The sequence below is a fragment of the Pelodiscus sinensis genome, chromosome 6 (genome assembly GCF_052426305.1).
Source record: "Pelodiscus sinensis isolate ZL-2025 chromosome 6, ASM5242630v1, whole genome shotgun sequence".
In the NCBI taxonomy this organism is placed as follows: Eukaryota; Metazoa; Chordata; order Testudines; family Trionychidae; genus Pelodiscus; species Pelodiscus sinensis.
In genome coordinates this window covers 21,165,106-21,185,912 of record NC_143057.1, presented here as the reverse complement: position 1 = coordinate 21,185,912, position 20,807 = coordinate 21,165,106, and the positions used below count along the sequence as shown (strand labels likewise).

At 41.6% G+C, this 20,807-nt stretch overlaps 1 protein-coding gene across 11 annotated transcripts in view; it reads left to right on the top strand.

Moving 5' to 3' along the window:
* ADAMTSL1 (ADAMTS like 1) overlaps positions 1–20,807 on the top strand; it is a 708,340-nt gene that overhangs the window by 380,096 nt on the left and 307,437 nt on the right. For 8 of the 11 annotated variants that reach the window (XR_012904618.2, XM_075931510.2, XM_075931512.2 and 5 more), the window contains exon 3: positions 10,433–10,489. The exons of the other annotated variants lie outside the window; for them this stretch is intronic. Coding sequence is in view for 7 of the 8 variants with exons in the window: in XM_075931510.2 (XP_075787625.2) it covers positions 10,433–10,489 (57 nt within the window). In the remaining variant the exon portion in view is untranslated. The remainder of the gene's footprint in view (positions 1–10,432; positions 10,490–20,807) is intronic. 11 annotated transcript variants of the gene reach the window in all.

The window sequence follows — 20,807 nt, the reverse complement described above, 5'->3', positions numbered from 1 at the left end:
GTTGATCAGACACAAAAAATGGCATTTTCAAAATTGCCTTGGGTGCTTAGGAGCCTGTGTTTCATTCAAAGCCTATGGAAACTAAAGTTTTACATTCCTAAATCACTTCTGAAAATAGCACATCAACTCCTAATTCCTGCTGATCCTAAAAGAGTCTTTCTTTGGACTGATGTCATTTAAAAATTAAAGAAACAATAATTTCTTTATGGTTTCAGGGATTATTGTATTAGGAAATAATGATAAATTAACTCCTCTAGTAACTAGTGACTTGTTCCAACTGTAATGCATACTGAAGGAAAAGAGTCACATATGAAAAAGGTTTTCAGTTAGAAAAATGACTGCAAAAAAGCACTTTCCTGATCCATATTTACTCTCTCCCGCATTGGTTTTCCTCCTAACAGTTCTCAATCTACACGTTAAAACATGTTTTTAAGTGTCAGCACTGCAGACTCACTCTCATTCAGATGCCAATAACTGATACCTGAGCATGAATCTATTTTATTTTTCCTTTAATGAAGCATAGTTGTGAAACAGGTATCAAATCATTGCTATCAGGGTGATTGAAAGCAAGATGATGTAACACTAGAATAGATATGACTGTGTTAATGTCTGTCCGAGTTTCTGACATGCTCAATGTGCTAGGTAGGTCTAGACTACAAGCCTCTTTCAAAAACAGCGTTTAGACAACAAGAAGATTTTTTGAAAAAGTGACTCGCTTTTTAAAAAGAGAGAGTCTAGACACTCTTTCAAAAAAGCCCTGTTTTCATGCAAAAGAATGAGGTTTACCACTGTCGACAAAACCGCAGCATTCCTTCCATTTACTGTTGACAGAATGCGGTGGAAGTCTAGATGCAGGTAAAGGTTTTTTTTTGTTTGTTTGTTTGTTTTTTTTTTAAAGGCCACTTTTTTCGAAAAAAACCTGTAGTCTAGACACACCCTGGTTGAGGATCTGGCCCTCAGGTGTGTGGGGTTTTTTTTTTTTTTTTGCTTCTGTTTGTTCGGGTGTGAGACAAATTAAAATACACTTTATTTATTCTTTAGTCACAGCTGTGTGCTATTTGAAATGCGTACCTTTGCAGGAACAATGAAATACTGTTTGCCATCTTGGTTTTGCTCCACTTAAGAAGGAAGACTTAGTGGCAGTTTCATTGTGGGTTGGGAAAGCAGATTTGAATTTTTAAATGCAACATGCATTAAGGACAACATTAAAATAGAGGTGTTCAACCTGGCATCTATTTTAGAATGAACAAATTCTTTTTGCATGGGTATATGACAGCACTGGTAGAGGCAAATGATCTTGTGCAGCTGTGTAGGCCACGTTTTGAACATGTGTCCAGACAGGCCTTAAAAGTAGCTGCAGAGATCTCTTCGTCAGAAAGAACAAATCAAGAATAGGGGGATGGGTTGTGAGTAGAATACCAGATACCTATCCATTCCAGATTTGGGCATGTCATGCTTTTAAGACACTTGTGTATGAACACACTCTCTTATTTAGTGTTCGCTGACTATGTCAGCACCATAGTTCTTCCTGGAACCCACTTTAATTAAATTTTCCAGGGTGTTTCACTGGTGACCTAAAGGTCCAGAGGGATTTCATGTTTAGGAGCACTATTGGCCTCATGCCTAAATCCTCATGATGTTGTTCTTCATGGACAACAATTACTGTTCAATTTAAACAGGAATTCACCTTATCTGTGTGCATATGTATGTTTGCATGCATGTGTGTAAAATGTATTACAAATATAGACGGTTTGTCCTGAATCAAGTATTCTATGAAAGAAAAGCTTTTCAATTGCTATACAGTGTAGCCAGTCACACTTTTCTCTCACTGGGCCTATCTTCCTCTGGCTCCCATGAAGCAACTCTCATGCCTGAAGAGTTCTCCCGGCCATTGCAGACCTCCTCACCTGGGGAAGGAGATCGTGTGGACAATGCAAGATTTCTCTTCCATCAAGTACAGGCAGAAAGAAAGGTTCTCCATATGTACTTCATTCCTAATTTGAATTCAGTTAAAAAAAATGTTTGTACATATCATCTGCCATGCCATCCTGCGAGTCGCACCACAGATGACACGGCTGCAGTTACTGGGCAAACTGTACCTCTGGACTCTTCTAGTCTCTCTAAGTGCACCCCCAGCAGAGCTCTGTCACTTGTCTCTGCGGGTGGGACCTTGCAATTCTCCTACTCTTAGCTCATTTGCAGTCCCGAGCAAATTACTTCAGCATGTCTAAGTAAGGGCATATCTACACTGCAAACTTAAGCCAACCTGACATCCACACTACCCTCCTTCTGTCACTGCACACGTCCTCACCAGGAGCACTTCCACCAAGTGAAGAGGGGAAGTATGAGGGGCTGAGGCAGGGCTCTCAGATACCTGCTGAGAGGCCCCCCAGGGCTTCTCACCTCTGAGCTCCCTGCCAGGAATATGGGGTAGGAAGCTGTGCCTGGAGTTTGGTGAGTTGCTGGGATCCCAGCGGTGAGCTGGGACTCCAGGGGCAGCAAGCTAAGGCAGGAGCCTGGGTGCAGTCCCCCTCATAAGGGAGACCTGACAGCAGCCCAGATTGGGATCCAGGAGCCATCTTTCTTGCCAGTATCAGTCTCCAGTGGACCTGTGAAATTGACTAGTCATCCAACAGCTAATGTAAGGAATGCAATCTCTACACAGATGCTGTCACCCTATTTACACTACCATAAACCCTATGCCTCTTGTGGAGGTGGATTGATTATGTCAGCGTAGTAGAACACTTATACTGGTGGGAGCAAGGCTGTGGTGTTCACACTGACGTAGCTAGGCTAACATAAGCTACCTCATGTCAACCTAACTCTGTAGGCCTTAGGTTGAGATCCTGAAGTTCCATTCGCTATGCTGGAATGACAGTTGTCATCATTGACCAAACATCTTTCTTAAAGCAAAGTATCATTTATTTAGAACAAAAGATTTGAGGACAAACAGATCTTTAAAACCATAAAACAGCCCAAATGCATACCTGATGTACAGGTGTTTGGCCATCTGCCATGTAGGGACTTAGAATTTCTAATTGCCTATAGGGCTTTTCTTCAGAACTTTCCACTGTGTTACCGTGCCTTTCTCTCTCAGCCCACTGGCATTCCCTGGACAGCTCCTGAAAAACAAGCCTTATAGCACGTTGGTGACAGAACACCAAATCTTTGAAGCCAACAACTTTTTCCATTGTTTAAAGTAGTAGCCTAGATGCTTTTATCTGGGAAACCACTGTGTTGCTTGCTGTTTCTTCTTATCTTAGTAGCACGATGCATTTGTAATGTGAGCCATAGGTGCAGGGGTTAAATTTGTGCTCCTCTAGGCCAGCCTTGAGGACTGCTAGCAAATTTATCAGGTGTTCTTTATCAAATGGCCTTCACCAGCCTAAACTCCCCTTGCTTGCTAGCTGAGAACCTGGCATGGGATAAATAACATGACCTCAGCTCTAAGCCCCGTGGGAACATTGAGAGTGGCATTGGGCCAACTCGCACACACTTGGTAAATAGCTAGAGTATAAGACCTTCTGGGGGTCCCTCCCCTCTGGGAGTTCCACCAGAGGCCTTTTACCTTGGAAGGTGCCCTGGGACCCCCAGCTGGAGCCACATCCACTGCAGCCTGGTGAGAGGTGACCGGAACAGGACTCCCCACAGACCTGAAGGGGTGTAAGCATTTCCAAGTGCCTCTTACTCATTTATATGTATTGCTTTGCCTGTGCTAATTATTTGGATTAGTTTGCAGTAGTTGTGTGTTTGGCAGTATTAAGCCTGTAATGGGAGTGAGATTAATAAAAGCAACTGTCTTGAAGTGAATCCACAACCCTGTTGGGTCCTGGCCCTGTGATTGACAGCACAGCATTCATATAGGAAAGATTTATAACCCCAGTTTACAATAATTTAGTCTCACTGTCCAGCTCACAAACACAGTTCATAACATTTTTAGAGCTCATTATGGATAATATTATTACACAGCAGCTTCGCTTGTGAGTCACATTTTGTAGCTCTTTGTACACTAGCTAGCTTTAATAGAACTAGAACAAGCTCATGTTGCCCTGCTTCATTAAGTCATCTGATCACCATATTCTGCCAATGGTGGATGATGCTTGCATGAGTACAACATCCCTTCTTATGATTGTCTGTCTACGGTAGACAAGAAATTCATAGGCATCTGTGAACTTCAGAACCACAAGATATGTCCAGTATTTAAACATATGCTCAGGGTGCTCACTTGTACAAATATGACTTGTGTAAGACTGTGAAACTCACTCTTGCAATGACTTGCGATTGCGTTTGAAAGCTAGGCCATGCACATCTTACTCCCACATTTTGAGAAAGGCAGGGTAACTGATGGGTTCAGATGGCCCTGAGTGACATTAGGAGAACAACAGATATCACTGATGTTTGAATACAGAAAACTTGAATGATGCAGTTTTGAGTTGTGACTATTAAATAGAGTGGTTAAATCAGATTTCTTTTTCAACTGTCTCTTCTCTCCTGCCTGTAGGGAGATGATGTAGTATGAGCTCATGCACTAACATGGCATCCCAATGTTTTCTGTTTTTATATTAGTTGAGCCCCAAAATGTGTGGAATTAGTGTAATTAAAAAGCATATATAGCCAAACAGTGTTATCTGGAGGGAAAAAATCAAGCTTGGATGGATGCCCACTTTAGCTGAGCTCACCAGCATGATATATGCATTTACTTTAGAGATCTTTATGTGCCTTTGCTCATCTGTCAGCTCAGTCACAGAACCAAACACACGATACAGTGTGCAGAAGCATTAACTGGATTTGCAACTCTCCTTAGAAGACCTTAGTTCCATAAAGCGGGAGACATTTATATAATATTTTTCTCTGTGGCAGTTATATCTTGCTCCCATTATGTCAAAGGAAACCTGATTCATTTTCTCCAAAAGACCAGCACTTTGAAATTTAAAAAGATAAAAAGATACAAAAGCTAAGATATATTGATGAACTGAATATGTCATCTTTTAAAGCTTCTAGGAGGAGCATGAGGGTGCAGTTTTCTTGTCAAGTTCCAAACACCATGTATGGGGAAATACAGGGATTGGATTTGCTTATATAATAGAAGATGATCTAAAATGTTATGGCATTTACCATGCATGTAATCTGTGTGCTGTATATGGCATGTCAGGCAGGAGTAAATGATGCCTACAAAAATGTTAATCAAGTGAGAACAACACTCTAAAATGGTTGGGCAATAATGCTTTGCTCTCCAAATCACTTGTTTGGCTAAGGAAGTTTGTTCTGATGGTGTAATGTTTCCAGCTTACATTTCATTGGCTGATTTGATTGTTACTTAGTAACTTTGGGAGGAGCTTTGGTAAAGGGAATATCAACTGAACTGGTCCTTCCCATTTTAGAAATGTTCCAGCTCTCCAGATTACTTGTCAAGGTTGGTGTGATTGCAGGCTATCTCCACGCAACCAGCAGGCTGTTTTGTTTGAAGAATGATACCTGCAACATGGCATGTCAAAAGCTCAACCTAAGTGATTGGCTACAGCTTAAAGGACTATGTATAGCCTGTTGTGTCATCATGCTATACAGCATTATATTTAGGTTTCAAAAATTAAGATAGTTCTTTTTGTATTTTTATCAGTCTGTATTGTTGTGATATAGTATCGGATACACAAGAAGCTCAACGGTACCTATTGTAAATCTTCCAAACATAACTGAAAACATAGTTACAGTAGTTCAAAGACTGCATAGTTAGAACATAAGAACGGCCGTACTGGGTCAGACCAAAGGTCCTTCTAGCCCAGTATCCTATCTACCGACAGTGGCCAGCACCAGGTGCCCCAGAGAGGGTGGACCGAAGACAATGATCAAGCGATTTGTCTCCTGCCATCCCTCTCCAGCCTCTGACAAACAGAGGCCAAGGACACCATTTTATCCCCTGGCTAATAGCCTTTTATGGACCTAACCTCCATGAAATTATCTAGCTTCTCTTTAAACTCTATTATAGTCCTAGCCTTCACAGCCTCCTCTGGCAAGGAGTTCCACAGGTTGACTACACGCTGTATGAAGAAGAACTTTCTTTTATTAGTTTTAAACATGCTACCCATTAATTTCATTTGGTGTCCTCTAGTTCTTCTATTTAGGGAACTAATAAATAACTTTTCTTTATCGGCCCTCTCCACACCACTCATGATTTTATAGACCTCTATCATATCCCCCCTCAGTCTCCTCTTTTCTAAACTGAAAAGTCCCAGTCACTTTAACCTCTCCTCATATGGGACCCGTTCCAAACCCCTAATCATTTTAGTTGCCCTTTTCTGAACCCTTTCCAAGGCCAAAATATCTTTTTTTGAGGTGAGGAGACCACATCTGTACACAGTATTCAAGATGTGGGCGTACCATAGTTTTATACAGAGGCAGTAAGATATTCTGTGTCGTATTTTCAATCCCTTTCCTAATAATTCCTAGCATCCTATTTGCCTTTTTGACCGCCGCTGCACACTGCGTGGAAGTTTTCAGAGAACTGTCCACGATAACTCCAAGATCCCTTCCCTGATTTGTCGTAGCCAAATTAGCCCCCATCATACTGTACGTATAGTTGGGGTTATTTTTCCCAATGTGCATTACTTTACACTTATCCACATTAAATTTCATTTGCCATTTTGTTGCCCAATCACTGAGTTTGGTGAGATCTTCTTGGAGTCCCTCTCAGTCTGCTTCTGTCTTGACTATCCTAAACAGTTTGGTATCATCCGCAAACTTTACTACCTCACTGCTTACCCCTTTCTCCAGATCATTTATGAATAAGTTGAAAAGGATTGGTCCCAGGACTGACCCTTGGGGTACACCACTAGTTACCCCTCTCCAATCTGAAAACTGACCATTTATTCCTACCCTTTGTTTCCTGTCTTTTAACCAGTTCTCAATCCAAGAAAGGACCTTCCCTCTTATCCCATGGCCATGTAATTTACACAAGAGCCTTAGGTGAGGAACCTTGTCAAAGGCTTTCTGAAAATCCAAGTATACTATATCTACTGGATCCCCCTTATCTGCATGCTTGTTAATCCCTTCAAAGAACTCTAATAGATTAGTAAGACAGGATTTCCCTTTACAATCACTCTAGTTTAGCAATCACTCTTCTCTGTTACCTGAATGTTACTGTTTCTGTGAAATGGTATGTTTTGGAGCTAAGTCAAAATAAATCAGAAGTAACCTACAGGTTACTACAGGTCTTCCCAATTTCTATTTAAAGTGAGATGTGTAACATACACAATGTACCAAATTGTGTTCCCATGAAAGGGAATAGCAGTTTTCTCGAGGAGAATCACTTATACATATGTATATAATAAATAAATTATATGTTCTCACTCTTCAAATACCAGAACTGTTTTGGGCAATATTACACAACTCAACTTGGAAGTCACAAGCTTAGACTTTCTAAATTTGACTTAATAGCTTTTGCAGCTTCAATACACGTATTGTATTACTTTTCCAAAAAACTTTATTTTTATTGCATAATAAACAACTGATTTTGTGGCATAATGGAAATTTGTGCAAAGCTCTCTTCCTTTGCCCTCCCCACATCCCATAGTTCACATTTTTGATTTGGAGGAATTTGTCTTTGTGTGTGATAGGCGAAGATGGAGGTTAGGAAGGAGATGTATATAATTCAATTCTACAGCCACTAATTTAAGTTAAATCATACCTAGAGTTACTCTGAGGACACCTCTGTTTTATGAAGTAAATTAATTGCCTCAGATTTCATGTGCAAAAAAATCATATACTGGTTCCACATACACTTTGGGATTATGGGTCTACAAATCCACCAGATGTTGAACTCTAGCTGAAATTGACAGAGGTTCTACATAGTGTCTGATGATATCTTTCATATCTTCACATATCTCTTTTTCAATCATGAAGAAATGTATATATTACTGGGGTTATTTTGTGGCTGCTTTGTTGGCACTCCATTGCTTTTCAAGACCAATTGGTATCAAATTTTTCATAATTTCAAAATAGAAAAACATATTTGTGGTTTTTAAAAAAAGTTTCAGAGAGCAGGAAAAAGAGAGAGCTGTTGTTAAATTGTTATTTTCCAATAGAATTCAGAGGACAAATCCCCACCATGTTAGGAAAACATACATGAATGATTAAGAATTGATGTCTTTGAATGGTCATGTGATTATCCTCTCACTAAAAATGAGTTGGAAGAGAAGAAGTGGAAAAACAGTTCAAATACCCTTGATAAGAAAACTAAGATAATAGATAAGTTCAGATGGTTACAAGTAAATATATGAGTGGGAAAGAGAGAAAAGAAATATTTATAAAGCAACAGAAAACAACTCTAAAAATGTAAACATGTTTCAAAGAGAGTAAAATTTTTGTCTTTCAGTTTCCTGTTTAACATTGCAAAAGGAAACAATTAATTAATACTACTACTGATTATGTGGCGTTAAAGTGAACTATATGATGCGTATGTGCATTGTAACAGGCCCCTATGAATGAAGTAGACCCAGTGCCCCTATGCCAAAGCCAGTGCTCCCAACTCACCAATTAGAGCAGTACCTGGGAGCTATGGGTGATCAGGGGAGTACAAGTGAGATTCAGGAAAAGTCAGGCGACCAGAGGAACTCTCTAGAGAAAACTGCAGAAAGCATTTTGTAGGCTCTCCTGAGGCAGAAGGGGAGAGAGGAGTCGGCTAGAAGAATGCATGTTTGTTCCTGGAACTGGGTTGAAGGCAGGACATTAGCAAAAGGGGGTTGTTGGCTGGAATCCCCAAGCCAGGACTAGAGGGCGAGGCAGGGCTGCAGGGGGCAGGAGCAGGGGGAAACAATTACCTGCTGTTTCTAATCTGGAGCCCCAGTCTGAAGAGGACCAATGGCAGGGACATAGTGGAGGAGCTTACCCACTGACATGTCCATGGCTGGGGAGCTAGATCCAGAAGAGCCATGAAAGGGCCGGAGGAAGTGAGGGACATTCCCCTGGCAAGGATGATTACCCAGCAGAGAGACTGCAAAGTTCTTGGGAATAGCAGGTTTTCATACGATTTGGAAGGACTGGGGACTAACCTGGTACAAGGACGGAGGGGAATCCATAGAATCCAGGCATGGTCGAAGGCACCAATGTACGATACAGTGGGTATTGTGAGATGAGACATAAGGGGATTTTAATAAACATTTACACTGGAATGGGAAATAAACTACATGTTTGGGCTCTTATTTATTGACTGTTTTGAACTAAGTTCTGGTAGTATGATCTCATTCAGCAATATGATTAAGCCTGCATGGAATTACTGATGGCTCTGAAAGGGGAAACGGTAACTGCTGTGCCATAACCTATAGCAGGGAGGCACCCCAAGAAAGTTTGCCAAAGGGCATGCATATAAACACATAGCTCTATTTGGTAGATGGACGGTGGCATGTTTTAAGTAAGGTAGCACAATAATAGTCCCAAATTCCCTTGCAACTCAACCCTTCTCAACAATAATAGATAATGGAAAATTTTAGAAATTGATTGTTAAATATTTCATTCCATTTTGCCAATAATTTCAGATTAATGTTTTTAAAATCCTGTTCCCATATTTGTGAAAAGGCAGAATGGACTAGTTTTTCAAATCTCTTTTTGGAGATGTTCGAAAGAATGGTAACCTTAAGTGACTATGCAAATAAAGATCTTCAAGTTCCCACTGTCTGCTAGCAAGAGAGGGATGGTACGGGCTTTATGCAAAGCCCACTGAAGTCAATAGACTTTCATTGACTTCACAGAAGCTTTGATCAAATCCTGTATCTACATCCTGGTAAAAGTTTGTTACATTGATCATCTCAAATTATTTTAAACACGGCTTGTGCAAATCTATTTTGAGAGTTGTCCACATTCCCTTGTATATTTTTTATCTTTTAACATCTGAATTTTCTAGTGCCACATTCATTCTCTTATTTTTCTATTTTGTTCTTCAGTGTCCAAAAGATTTAAACTTTTCCCTGTCTCAGAATTTTCTTATAACTTTTCTGTCAGTCAGAACTTTCCTTTTAAAGAGCGTAGGTTTCTAAACTGGGTAGGTTATCTTATGAATATACTTTATGATCCAGACCATGCTGGTTCAGTCAGTGTTTTGTCAAGTAAAATAAATGTTAAGATGTAGGATCTGAGCATTCATGAGGTGGGAAGGTTATAATTTATTTAAAGGAACCTATATGCTCCATAAATTAATTCCCATTGGGTTTCTAGTGCAAGAACACAGACTGACTTCTGAGTGACATAGCTAACTTAGTTTAGCATGGTAAAGAATGCAGTATATTGCCAGCTGATGTCTTTGAGACAATTGGAAAGTACTAGGAGTGCAAAGAATTATACTGATTTGTCATGAGGCTGGATTATACTGCTTCAAATGTTAATGTAATTCCTAGTTTTTAAACCTTTTCCTCTTGTGGTTACTTTTCTCTTCTTTTTTCTTTAGGGCACTGGAGGAGGAGATAATGGTTTGGAGTTACTTGATGAACAGTTAACCAAAGCAGTAAGACTCTCCATAATATCTGTAATGATACTCTGTGAGGAGCTTTCAGTTAACTTAGTATCTATGAAAATGAAAATTGTGGCTTCTAGAAATATTGTGTTCACATTACTCTAATAAGGGCATAAGGGAATTGCATTGTCCCGTAGCACAGACAATCCCGCCAAGTTAATGTACTAAAATTAGGAAGCACCATCAATTAAAATCTTGCATTTCCTTAGCAATTGCACACTCACGTGAATGCCATTCAGAGCATCATTAACAATAAATATAATATATGCGTCTTTGTGGGTCTCATTGACAATAAGTAATTGTCAGGCCCTGGTCTTTTGGTTTGCCACAGGATGCTCTAATATTTCACAAAATAGCTAATGCTGCTTTAAATATATCTCCTTTGAATGTCAAAAGTCTCATTTTTAGTTGCACCACTAACTGTACGTTGTAAACAAAGTTTTGTACCCTAAATACACATTCGTGGAGCTTCATCCTACCCACTGAATTAAGCATGAATATAGCCTCAATCCATCACATTTCAGGGCATATTGAAGTCAGTGAAATCACATGGATAAAATCCAGGAGGAGAATGAAACTTTCTTCTAGGATCCCATGAGCTCGCTAATAAAAGTGCAGAAAACCAGAGACTTATTTTCAATCTATTTTCTTTTCTTTTTTTATTAAAATCCATCTCATTTTTAGACACCCCTGCTTTGCTCTAAATAGCCACAGAAGAAGGCAAACTAGTTGTCTCTGGTTGTCCAGTCGCTGCAAACAGAGGGGCTTTGCATTAGTCAGCTATTTCTGTGGTACATTTAGTCACTAATGCATCATTGACAAGTGTCACTTTCCTCAGTGCTAGAGCTAAGTTTATCCACAGCCTCTAAGAGCAGTGACATTCTCACCAGCATTAGAAACACTGACCAGATGAGAGTAGTGTTGCAAAGCTTCCTTTTTTTGACTGAAACACCCAGTCAAAAAGGGACCCTGGCAACTCTGGTTGACAATGGTGTCCTGGACGTTATATGTCCCGTCAGCAATGCAGCAGGGACCTGAAAATAAGCCAGGCTCCCTTCCTGCACTGACTCCATGAGAATCCTGGAAGCTGTCACCAGGTCCCTGTGGCTCCTAGTTAGCTGCTAGGGAGGCTTGAGTACTGGCTCCACAGTTCCCATTAGTCAGAAGCAGTGGGCAGAGCCTTCCTGGCTATCCTGGAGACTTCAGGAACCTGGTGTCCATTTGCTGGGAGCTGGGATAAGTGTTGCAGGGACCCTGAACTCTATCTTGCACCCTAATCTTCTGTCTCAGCCCTGAGCCCCATCCTGTATCCCAAATCCTTCCTCCCTGGCTTCATCCCAGAGCCTATATCCCCAGCCACAGCCCTTACCCTCTCCCCTGTATCCCAAACCTCTGCTCCAGCCTGGTGAAAGTGAGAGTGGGGGAGAGTGAGCGATGAAGGGAGGAGGGGATGGAATGAACATGGATGGGGTCTCACAGAAGGAGTGGAGTGGGGGTGTTGGTTTTGTGCTATTAGAAAGCTGGCAACTCTAGATAGGAGAACTCATGAATTCTGGTAGTTGCATATGGAGACTTGGCTAGCCTTTGGCGTGAGGCTGGAATTTCAGGTCTTTTGCCAGTTCTCTGATTTCTCTGTCTGCTGCTAATAGATCTGGTTTTACATGACTATAAACTGTATTTTCTGTAAAAAGAAAAGTTGGCTTTCCGTCTGTCATTGCAAGCTGCTCTCTCCCACGTTGAAAGGATTGTAGGTAATGCCCCTTCTTTCCTCCTTTAGTTCAGGTGACCATTTAGCACATTCAGTCTCCTTAGGTCCTCCTACAGCTCCTACTCTGAATTCTTCACAGCAGTGGGGAAGCTATTGGAAATTAGTACACTATGTGAGGAAGGAGACACAATGAAGGCTGGGAGAGTATTATATCTAGGTGAAGGGAGACAAATGGTGGCAGAAGAAGGGAGAGTGAATTTCAGGTGATGTGTAAGGAGAACAAGATGGGAACCTTAAAAACAAAAAGAGAGAAGAGATGCCTTCCAGGGGCACAGATGGGAAGTGATCCTGGAAACTGCTACCTTAGGATAACAGACCTGCCCCCTGAAGAGATGGGGATCCTAAAGTAGGTAATATTCATCTCAGACGTTTCAGTGTTGCAAAGTACATTTTATAACCGAAGCTCTGGAACCGCCTTGCTCCCATTATCTGGGTGATCAGGAAGATGCCCAGAGAGAGAAACAGAAAAATAAGGATTTTTCAAATGGCTATAATACATTCCGTCCCGAAGTGCCTTGCTTTGTACATGCCATCCTCTGCTGAAATGTACCAACTTCTGAGATGGAATACGGCACTCATTCTCCACCAGTTAGAGTGACTACATTTTCTCTTTTGATTCAACTGGGTAAGTGCTTGTTCACCTTTCCTTCTAGAGCCACACAAGAGAATTTAGAAGGGAGGTGACCAAGAACTTATCCAGTTGAAGTCAAGGAGAGAATGCAGTTTGATACAACATAATTACTGGAGATAAAATATTCTCTGCCCAAGAGAAAATCCCAGTGTGTGTGAGATTGGAATATTGTGTAATGTGTGTTTGGCTGCAACACCCTCTGATATCTGGAAATTGCTGTGACCTCTGAATCCAAGATATCTAGCTGTACTGGGGGTATTTTTGGCTAGTTTGAACTACTATCTAAAATAAGTCAAATATTAAATTTATCCTTCTTTTCATTCATTTCTGCTTTTCACCAAATATCTGCTTTTTAATTGACCACTGCTGTTCATGGTCTCCTTCTTACACTGTAAAGGTTATACTTTGTGTCAATCACATTATCACTGTAAGCTTTGGAAGGAAAATCATGAAATGCTGCAGGCTGATTTAATGGGTAAAAAATAGTCTTTCCCTACTAGGCTCTTGGTTTGAGCCCAGATTATATTCTTAAAAAAATAAGGTTTATAGGCAAGGGATGTATTTCTTCTTTTAGGAGGGGAATATATACACAGCACTATTTTTCTTTCTTATTCCTGACATTTTGTCTATTATTCCTAATGCCTCCTTAGAGGATAAAAAAAACCAATTGCTCGTCAGTTTCATAAGAAAAATTATTAGCTTTTGGCATAATACCAAGAATAATTAAGGAACACGGGTAAATCTTGACAGAAAAGCAACAGTGTTATCTTCTTTATAAATAAGATCAGCAGATCTATAGATATTTTCGTATAGGCATTTTCCTTTTTTTTAGTTAATATTAACATACATGAACTTTTCATACAAATATTAGCAAAACTATCTCATATTTTATCCATTTGTGTTTGGCCATTCTCTTATCATGATCTATGTATTTAATTTTGTTGAAATTTCGAGTATAGTAACTACATGTTACATAACTTATCAGACTGGGATAGGGGGAATTTCTCAACTTGATAATACTCCATGTCATAAAAACAAATAATTCAGTGCAGTCTTGGAGAGTTCACGCTCTTGGACTGAAACAGGTTTAGCTCTGAGGTGCTATGGAGGATAATCACTTATTTATTTGTTTAAAAAAGAACAATAAGCTCACTGCTGATCATGAAAAGGATCAAGAACATATCAGCTCTGGAAAATTACAAACTAAAAGATAATTTTTCTGCCAGACAGTCTGTGTGGCTGGTCATCTGACCCCTGCTTCTGTAAGTGGGAAAGGAAGAGAGTTTCAACTGAATCAAATTATTGTAGTAATTGAAATACCTTGGGCCAAGTTGGGTATTCAGAGCTCCTCCCATTATAATAGGCTGAAGCAGTCTGTGCATATCCAAAGATGAAGCATGGCCTTGTGTTTGGATAAGCTACTTTCTGACTGGCTATAGTGCATATGTGCATACACACAGTGTGTTCCTCAAGCCAATTAAAAATAAATTACAGTAAAAGGAACCAACTCTCACTCCATAGAATCGGCATCAACAGTATGAAACAAAAATGTTTCTTTCAGCATTCATCATTTGATACAAGAGAAACAGTGTCATTTTAATTGATTACTGTTGCAGGATTCCTGTCTTCTGCTATGCAAATAAACATCCCTGCTTTACCACAGCATTAATCAAGCAGCAGGAAACCATTATTCTGTGACAATGTTCTGATGCATCAGTGTTATCTCTTAATTACTTGTGAAGAAAGTTACCTCTTTGCACTGACAGGATTGCATCAATTTTGTTCTGTCTGTTCACAAAGTCCTTTTTAGTTTTTGCTCACAAACGAGAGATGAAATGACAGAAATTGGAGCTAGAGAAGCACTATCAGGTGACTTTGCCTATCATCTTGCTGCATCCAGTACTTATTATTGTCTGGTAGCAGCTAGGAGTTCTGTCATGAACCGGGATCTGGATCTGTAGAAATGCAGAACAAAAGGATGGTCCGGTCCTAAGAGAGCTGCCTTAGTGCTTTGTCTCTTATCTCAAGTGAAGGGGTTTTTTTTGGACTTGCCAGGTCAGGGAGTCCAATAGATTTCTCTGTCAGGAAATGTTTCCTGCTCTTCATTTTTTTCAGGAAGAAGGGGTCGGCAATAAAAGTCTGCTGCAGGCCAAAATCTGCCTCTGTCCACCTTTGACTTCATCTGGAGTTGTGCATTCACTCGAGGAGAGAATTTGATCAATTGCAAATAACAGTGTAATGTGCTGTGGGATACCAAAGAATGTGTCAGTTTACATTTCACTCCCACACAACCTTTGCCAAATGACTTCTGAATCAAATCAGTCTACGTTTTAATTTGACATAGTATCAGTATAACCCGCTGTGAGTTCCCTTACTCATCTGTTGTTGAAAACACGTTGGGCCTGATATTCCTCTAATGTAAATTAGTGCATCTCCATTGATGGCAGAAGAGCTACCTTGCTTTGTGGGTGCTGGGGATCTGACTCAGTGGATTTGTGTCCAGGATGCTCACTTGCTTTCTGCATATGGTCAAGAATGAACAGATACGCTATGTTGAAAGACGAGACAAGTAGCACATGTTGCCATGTATCGTTTATCTATAGAAGAGATCTAATTAGAAACACAGCCATGGACCTAACAATGTGATGAGAGGTATTTGAATAAATACCAGTATTGATTGTAGGGAACCATGTGCTATTTCTGCTGCCCAGTGTAGTTTCAAGAGCAGTAGCTGCCTGATATAGAGCCAGATCTGATCACTGAGGTTTACCATTAAATCCTGTTTTGAAAATGGCTGATGTACCCAGCTGCTCTCCTTGCTGTCTTCTCTAGGCTAATACCAGCTGGCGTTTCCAGGGCACTTTCACTGTCTCCACTGGATTCCTGGGTCATTCTGAGACGGGAGGAGGAGGAGAGCATGTACTGGGGAGGCCCAAATCCCCATTGTGCTGTTTACCTTATCACTGTGGAATGCAGTGGAGGATTATTCCTTATATGACTTTGCATACTCCTTCCCTCTCCTTTTTATTCTCTCTCTTCTTGTCTTGCACACTCTTTCCTTCTTCTTTTCCCCTTCCCAAGTCTTCTACCACTGCTGCTTTCTCACATCCATCCTACTATGGCTTTCTTCTTCAGCTCCTCAATGGCACCCTAGAGGGGGCTGTAGCACTGCTGGCTGCTTCTTAACAGCCATTGCCTGCTGTTGTTGGGTGTTAGCATGAGGTTCTGTGTCAGCTCTGCAGCACTGAAGTTTTGCTTTCCCCTTCCTTGTGCACTTACACACTTTCTGTGCTTATGTATATACACACACATGGCCGTATTCATCCCTGATGTACTACTTACCCTGAGTGGCTTCAATGGAGCTACCCAGCAATGAATTCAGGCCAGTCTGTCTAAATTAATGGAACTGGTCTCTGGAAATCATGGCTTTCTCATTCTATATAATTGTGGTTTGTCTTTATCATGTAGAATTCACTTCCCTTATCTAGCTATGGTCTGCAGTAAGAGCACAGCTAGCTGGCCCTGCTGTTGAAAAACAACGGAACTTTTGAAATTTCCACAAACATATAGCGGTTTTTAAATGTATGTTTATGTTTGAGTGTATGCATTCCACAGGAGAGAATGTATTAGCCTTACACGATTCTCCAGGGGGTATTTCCTGTCTAACAAATAGAATAAGTATTGTAGTAAGCATAAAAATAATCACCACAATGACTCCTTGCCTGCTGCATCTCTCTCACAGCACTCCAGGACCTGTTTTTGTATCTGAATCCATTATTTCTTAAGGTGGAGAACTAGAGTATCTGAACCAGTAATGTGAGCATCCATGTGTCTACATGGTGCCACTTCAAAAGTCTTCCTCTGTAGCTTTTATGGCATCAGATATACTATTTCAATTTGCAAATCACTTCTTAATCCAAAACTTGTCATGAGGGGAAGATCAATTGTTACAGGCATTTCGTGTGTTTTATTAAAGCTACCATTTTAGAATGTATCTTCAGTGCTATATTTTGAAGAGGATGCAATTGTAGCCTTTATACTATTGGTATACTTGGGTTGGTGTTATTAATATCTATTATTAGTAATAGGTATCTTAACCCAGTGCCGTTTGTGAGGGGTTTGGTCTCCTGAATAAATACAATGCTGGAATTAACAAGGTGAGAATCACCCCTAGGAATAGCATTAGATTTAGAGAGTCTAGATATATGCAAGGAACTGTGACCACACATCATACACTCACAAGTTATCAAATGTCCTTTTATTAACAATTTCATTAAGCAGATGAACAAAGTCCAGCTACTTTAACAGTGATAGAAATAAACCATAAAATGTCTATCATCACAGCTTTCATATTCTCTTTCCCTGTCAAACCATAAAAAGTGAGTAAGGTGGCCATCTTGTTGTGTCTCTTCATATGCTTCCCACCACATGCATACTCAGAAGAAGAGTAACCAGGATAAAATGTGCTGTTCAGCCTAAGCTTTTGCATTTACCTTATTTGTGTTTCCACACCATTAATCTGGGGGTATCCTCTTTCTCATAATTGATCCCCTTAGTTTCTCTTTATTTCATTAACATATAACCGTGAGGCATATTTTCCAGAATCAGAAAAATAAAATTGTAATTTTACTGTAATCTTTCATCATTACTGGTACAGGGTTATACCTTGGTCATCTAGTCATGTTAACCTGTTATAGGCCTGAGGCCTTCCATGACCAAACTATCTCTCTTATAGGCCTAAAGCCGGCAGGCCTTACATTGCAGCATTACCTTACTTATCCTTATCTTGTATCTTAAACCTCTTAATCACATATTGATTTATATATAAACTGACTGCGAGGATAGGTGAATATACAAATTCATAGTAAAATCAATCAGATAACTATATAATCACATCATAGGATTAACTACACACTCTCAGGCCAGCCAACAGGGAGGGCTTAAGAGGGCAGTTGCCCTGTGGCCTGGTGATTCAAAGGGCCCCGGGGCTCCCTGCTGCTGCTGCCACTGTTGCTCCACATAGCTATTAGGGCCGCAGGGCGAGGGGGTGGGAAGTGTCTAGTGCTGAGTTGTAGGTTGTGCTGAGGGCTGGCTGGTTGAAAATTTGGTCCATTATGCTTGGCACAATACAACTGTATTCAGTTGCTCCATATAAAGCCTACACCTAGATTTGAAATGTGCAGGTAGGAAGCATAGCAAGTCCCAGCAAAGTCTAAGTACACAGTTAGGGAAGCTAAGGATGCATTAGTGCATGTTCAGGAATGTATGGATTGGTTTTGGTCACACAAGGTACTTCAGTTGTATATGCGATAATACATCTAAATTGTCCTAGGCTGAATTCAATAGCTGTGTATATATCCTATACTCTGAAAATACATCACTATAGAATTCTAAAGTTAAAGGCTTTCATTATTGTCAAGTAAATGCATAGGGTCCAAATCTGCACCTTCATTCATGACTTTGAGGCAAGTATAATTGGTAGAGGGTGTCAGTTGGTTTGAATTTCATACACCATTTTTATTCCTCATTATTATCGATAGGTGTTTCATATTGCATTGTTGACTCAAATTGCCAGAAAAGCAGCCCCATAATGCTGCTTAATGTAATGGAGTCAATTGTACAGATTTCAAATACAGTGAGAGTGATCCTCAATTTTGAAATATTGCATGCATGGGAAACAGAAGAACTGAAAGGAAAGGAATAGCAGAGAGCATGTTTCCCCCAAAGCAAGGAATCAGTTGGACTTTCAAAAGTATGTGTCTTAATTACACTCTTGCTAATTTACTGCTAAACAAACTTTGCTTTAATTACTTTCCCCTTAGGCTGCTTAAAGTCATGAACACCATGCATAAGATTTCTTACGTGCAATACACAATATGTGTTTGAAAACTGGGTGATGTCATGGTTCCTCACCACATGGGCTCAATGAACTTCTGCTAAAGAGACTCATTGCAGAGTAGATGGGTAATGTGGGGATCTAAGAATAAAATCCTGTAGATGCTATTTTCCCCCTAAAGAATGAGAGTGAACACAAACTCTGAGTTGAGCAAAAATAGAGGCAGAAAAGGATTTTATTTTCAAATTGGTGAACTTGAAATTACACAGGAGGATTTTGCCCTGCCTGATATCCAGTGTGTCCCTGTGGAATCAGTGGAAGGTAGACGTTAGTCCAGAAATAGGGGTGTAGAGGTGCGGCCCCTCGGTCAGGGGTTCCTTCTTGGGGTACATACGGCCCTCCGGCACAGTCTTTACAAGTTCCCCCTCTTGGGGTAAATACGGTCCTCTGGCCCATTCCTTGCAGGCTCCCCTCTTGGGGTAAATATGGCCTACTCCATAGGCTTGTGGGCCTTCCTGTGCTCCCGGGCACTGCAGAGGGGGAGGATAGGGGGTCCCGGGCCCTCCCACTCCACCGGGTCCCAGCCCAGGGTCCTACTGGCAGTGGCTCGGTCCACTGCCTGCTCAGCAAGGGGTTCCTCCCCTCAGCCTGCTGAGCACTTGGGGACCTATCGCTCCTTGCCCTGGGCTGCTTCCCACCCCCCGCCGTTCCCCTGCGGTCGTACCTCGCCATGGCCTCCGGGACCAGGGCTGTCGCGGAGGCTGGGGCTGTGGCAGTTGCTGTTGAGGTTGTAGCGGCAGTGGCCTTGGTTCCAGCTGCTTGGACTCCTCTGAGTCTGGAGCTGGCTCCACCAGTCCTTCCCCTTTGGCTAGAGGTCCCGAGTGAGCCGGCTCAGGGCCTTTTACAGTGCGGCTCACCAGGGAGCATGCCCGGCAAGGCCATGAGCAAGGGGTGCTCTCCGCCAGAGGGACCCTCTCAGCCAGCTGGGCCATGACCGCAGGTTGATTTATAGTGCGGGGTGGGGCTGCCCCAATACAATACTTCTCCCTCAACACCTCCCATGTGCCTGAGTGTCCGCACTGGCTCCTGGCTGTGGAGGTGGGGGAGGCCCAAGCCTCACAGGCCAGAGTAAGGCAAGCCGAGGCCAGATCCGACTCAAGGGATCTGACTGGCAGAGGGAGGAAGCGGCTCTGCACGCTGCTGCTTCCTCTCCCCCTGCCCCAGCTTGGGAAACAGCAGCACAGCAAAGCGCTGCCTGGAAGCTTTTCCTCCACCACTCCAATTGGCCTTAATCATGGCCAATAAGAACAGCAGGGGGCAGTGCCTGGGAGAGGTGGGAGACACAGAGCCATGTGTGTCCTCAGGGAGCAAGCGCTCCTCCCTCCCTCCATCACCCAGAGCCCGCACCCTCACCTTGCTCCTGCATAGGGTTGCCAGGTGTCCAGTTTTGAATCAGACAGTCCAGTATTTGAGCTTTCTGATCAGGAAACAAATTGAGAAAATATAAATGTCCGGTATTTTCTAAATAAGATGTTATGTAGATTGTGATGTAATGTTAAGTATTTTAGTTGAAACCATCTGGCAACCCTACTCCTGCACCTGCTTCCACCCAGACCTCTCCCCCACCTCACTCTGCACCCTACCTGCTACCCGTCCCTCTCACTCCTAGCCCGATCCAGTGACCCTCCATCCTTGTCTAAGGGGCCTTCTCCCCTGTGCTACCCTATATAAAATAGGGACTATCTAATGAAAGCATATCCCTGTAAATCAGTGACAGGGGAATGGAGCTAGAGGTTTCTTTTGTGAGGACGGAGAAGGTATAATAGCCTTTCCCTTTTTCTGTCTCCACGCTCCTGTGCAAGGAAGGTAAAATCCCATATCTTGTGCTTTCTGTGGTGCTAGAGTCAGTAGGTGTTTGGTGTAGCTCAGAGAGTCACAAAGATTTATTTGAAGAATGGGCTTGTGTTTAAAGGTCTGCACTGATCAAAGCATTGGATTAGTACTCAGAAAGTAGGAGGTGAAGTCCTGGATCTTCCAGAGACGCTGGTGTATCATTTAATCTCTCTAGATCTCA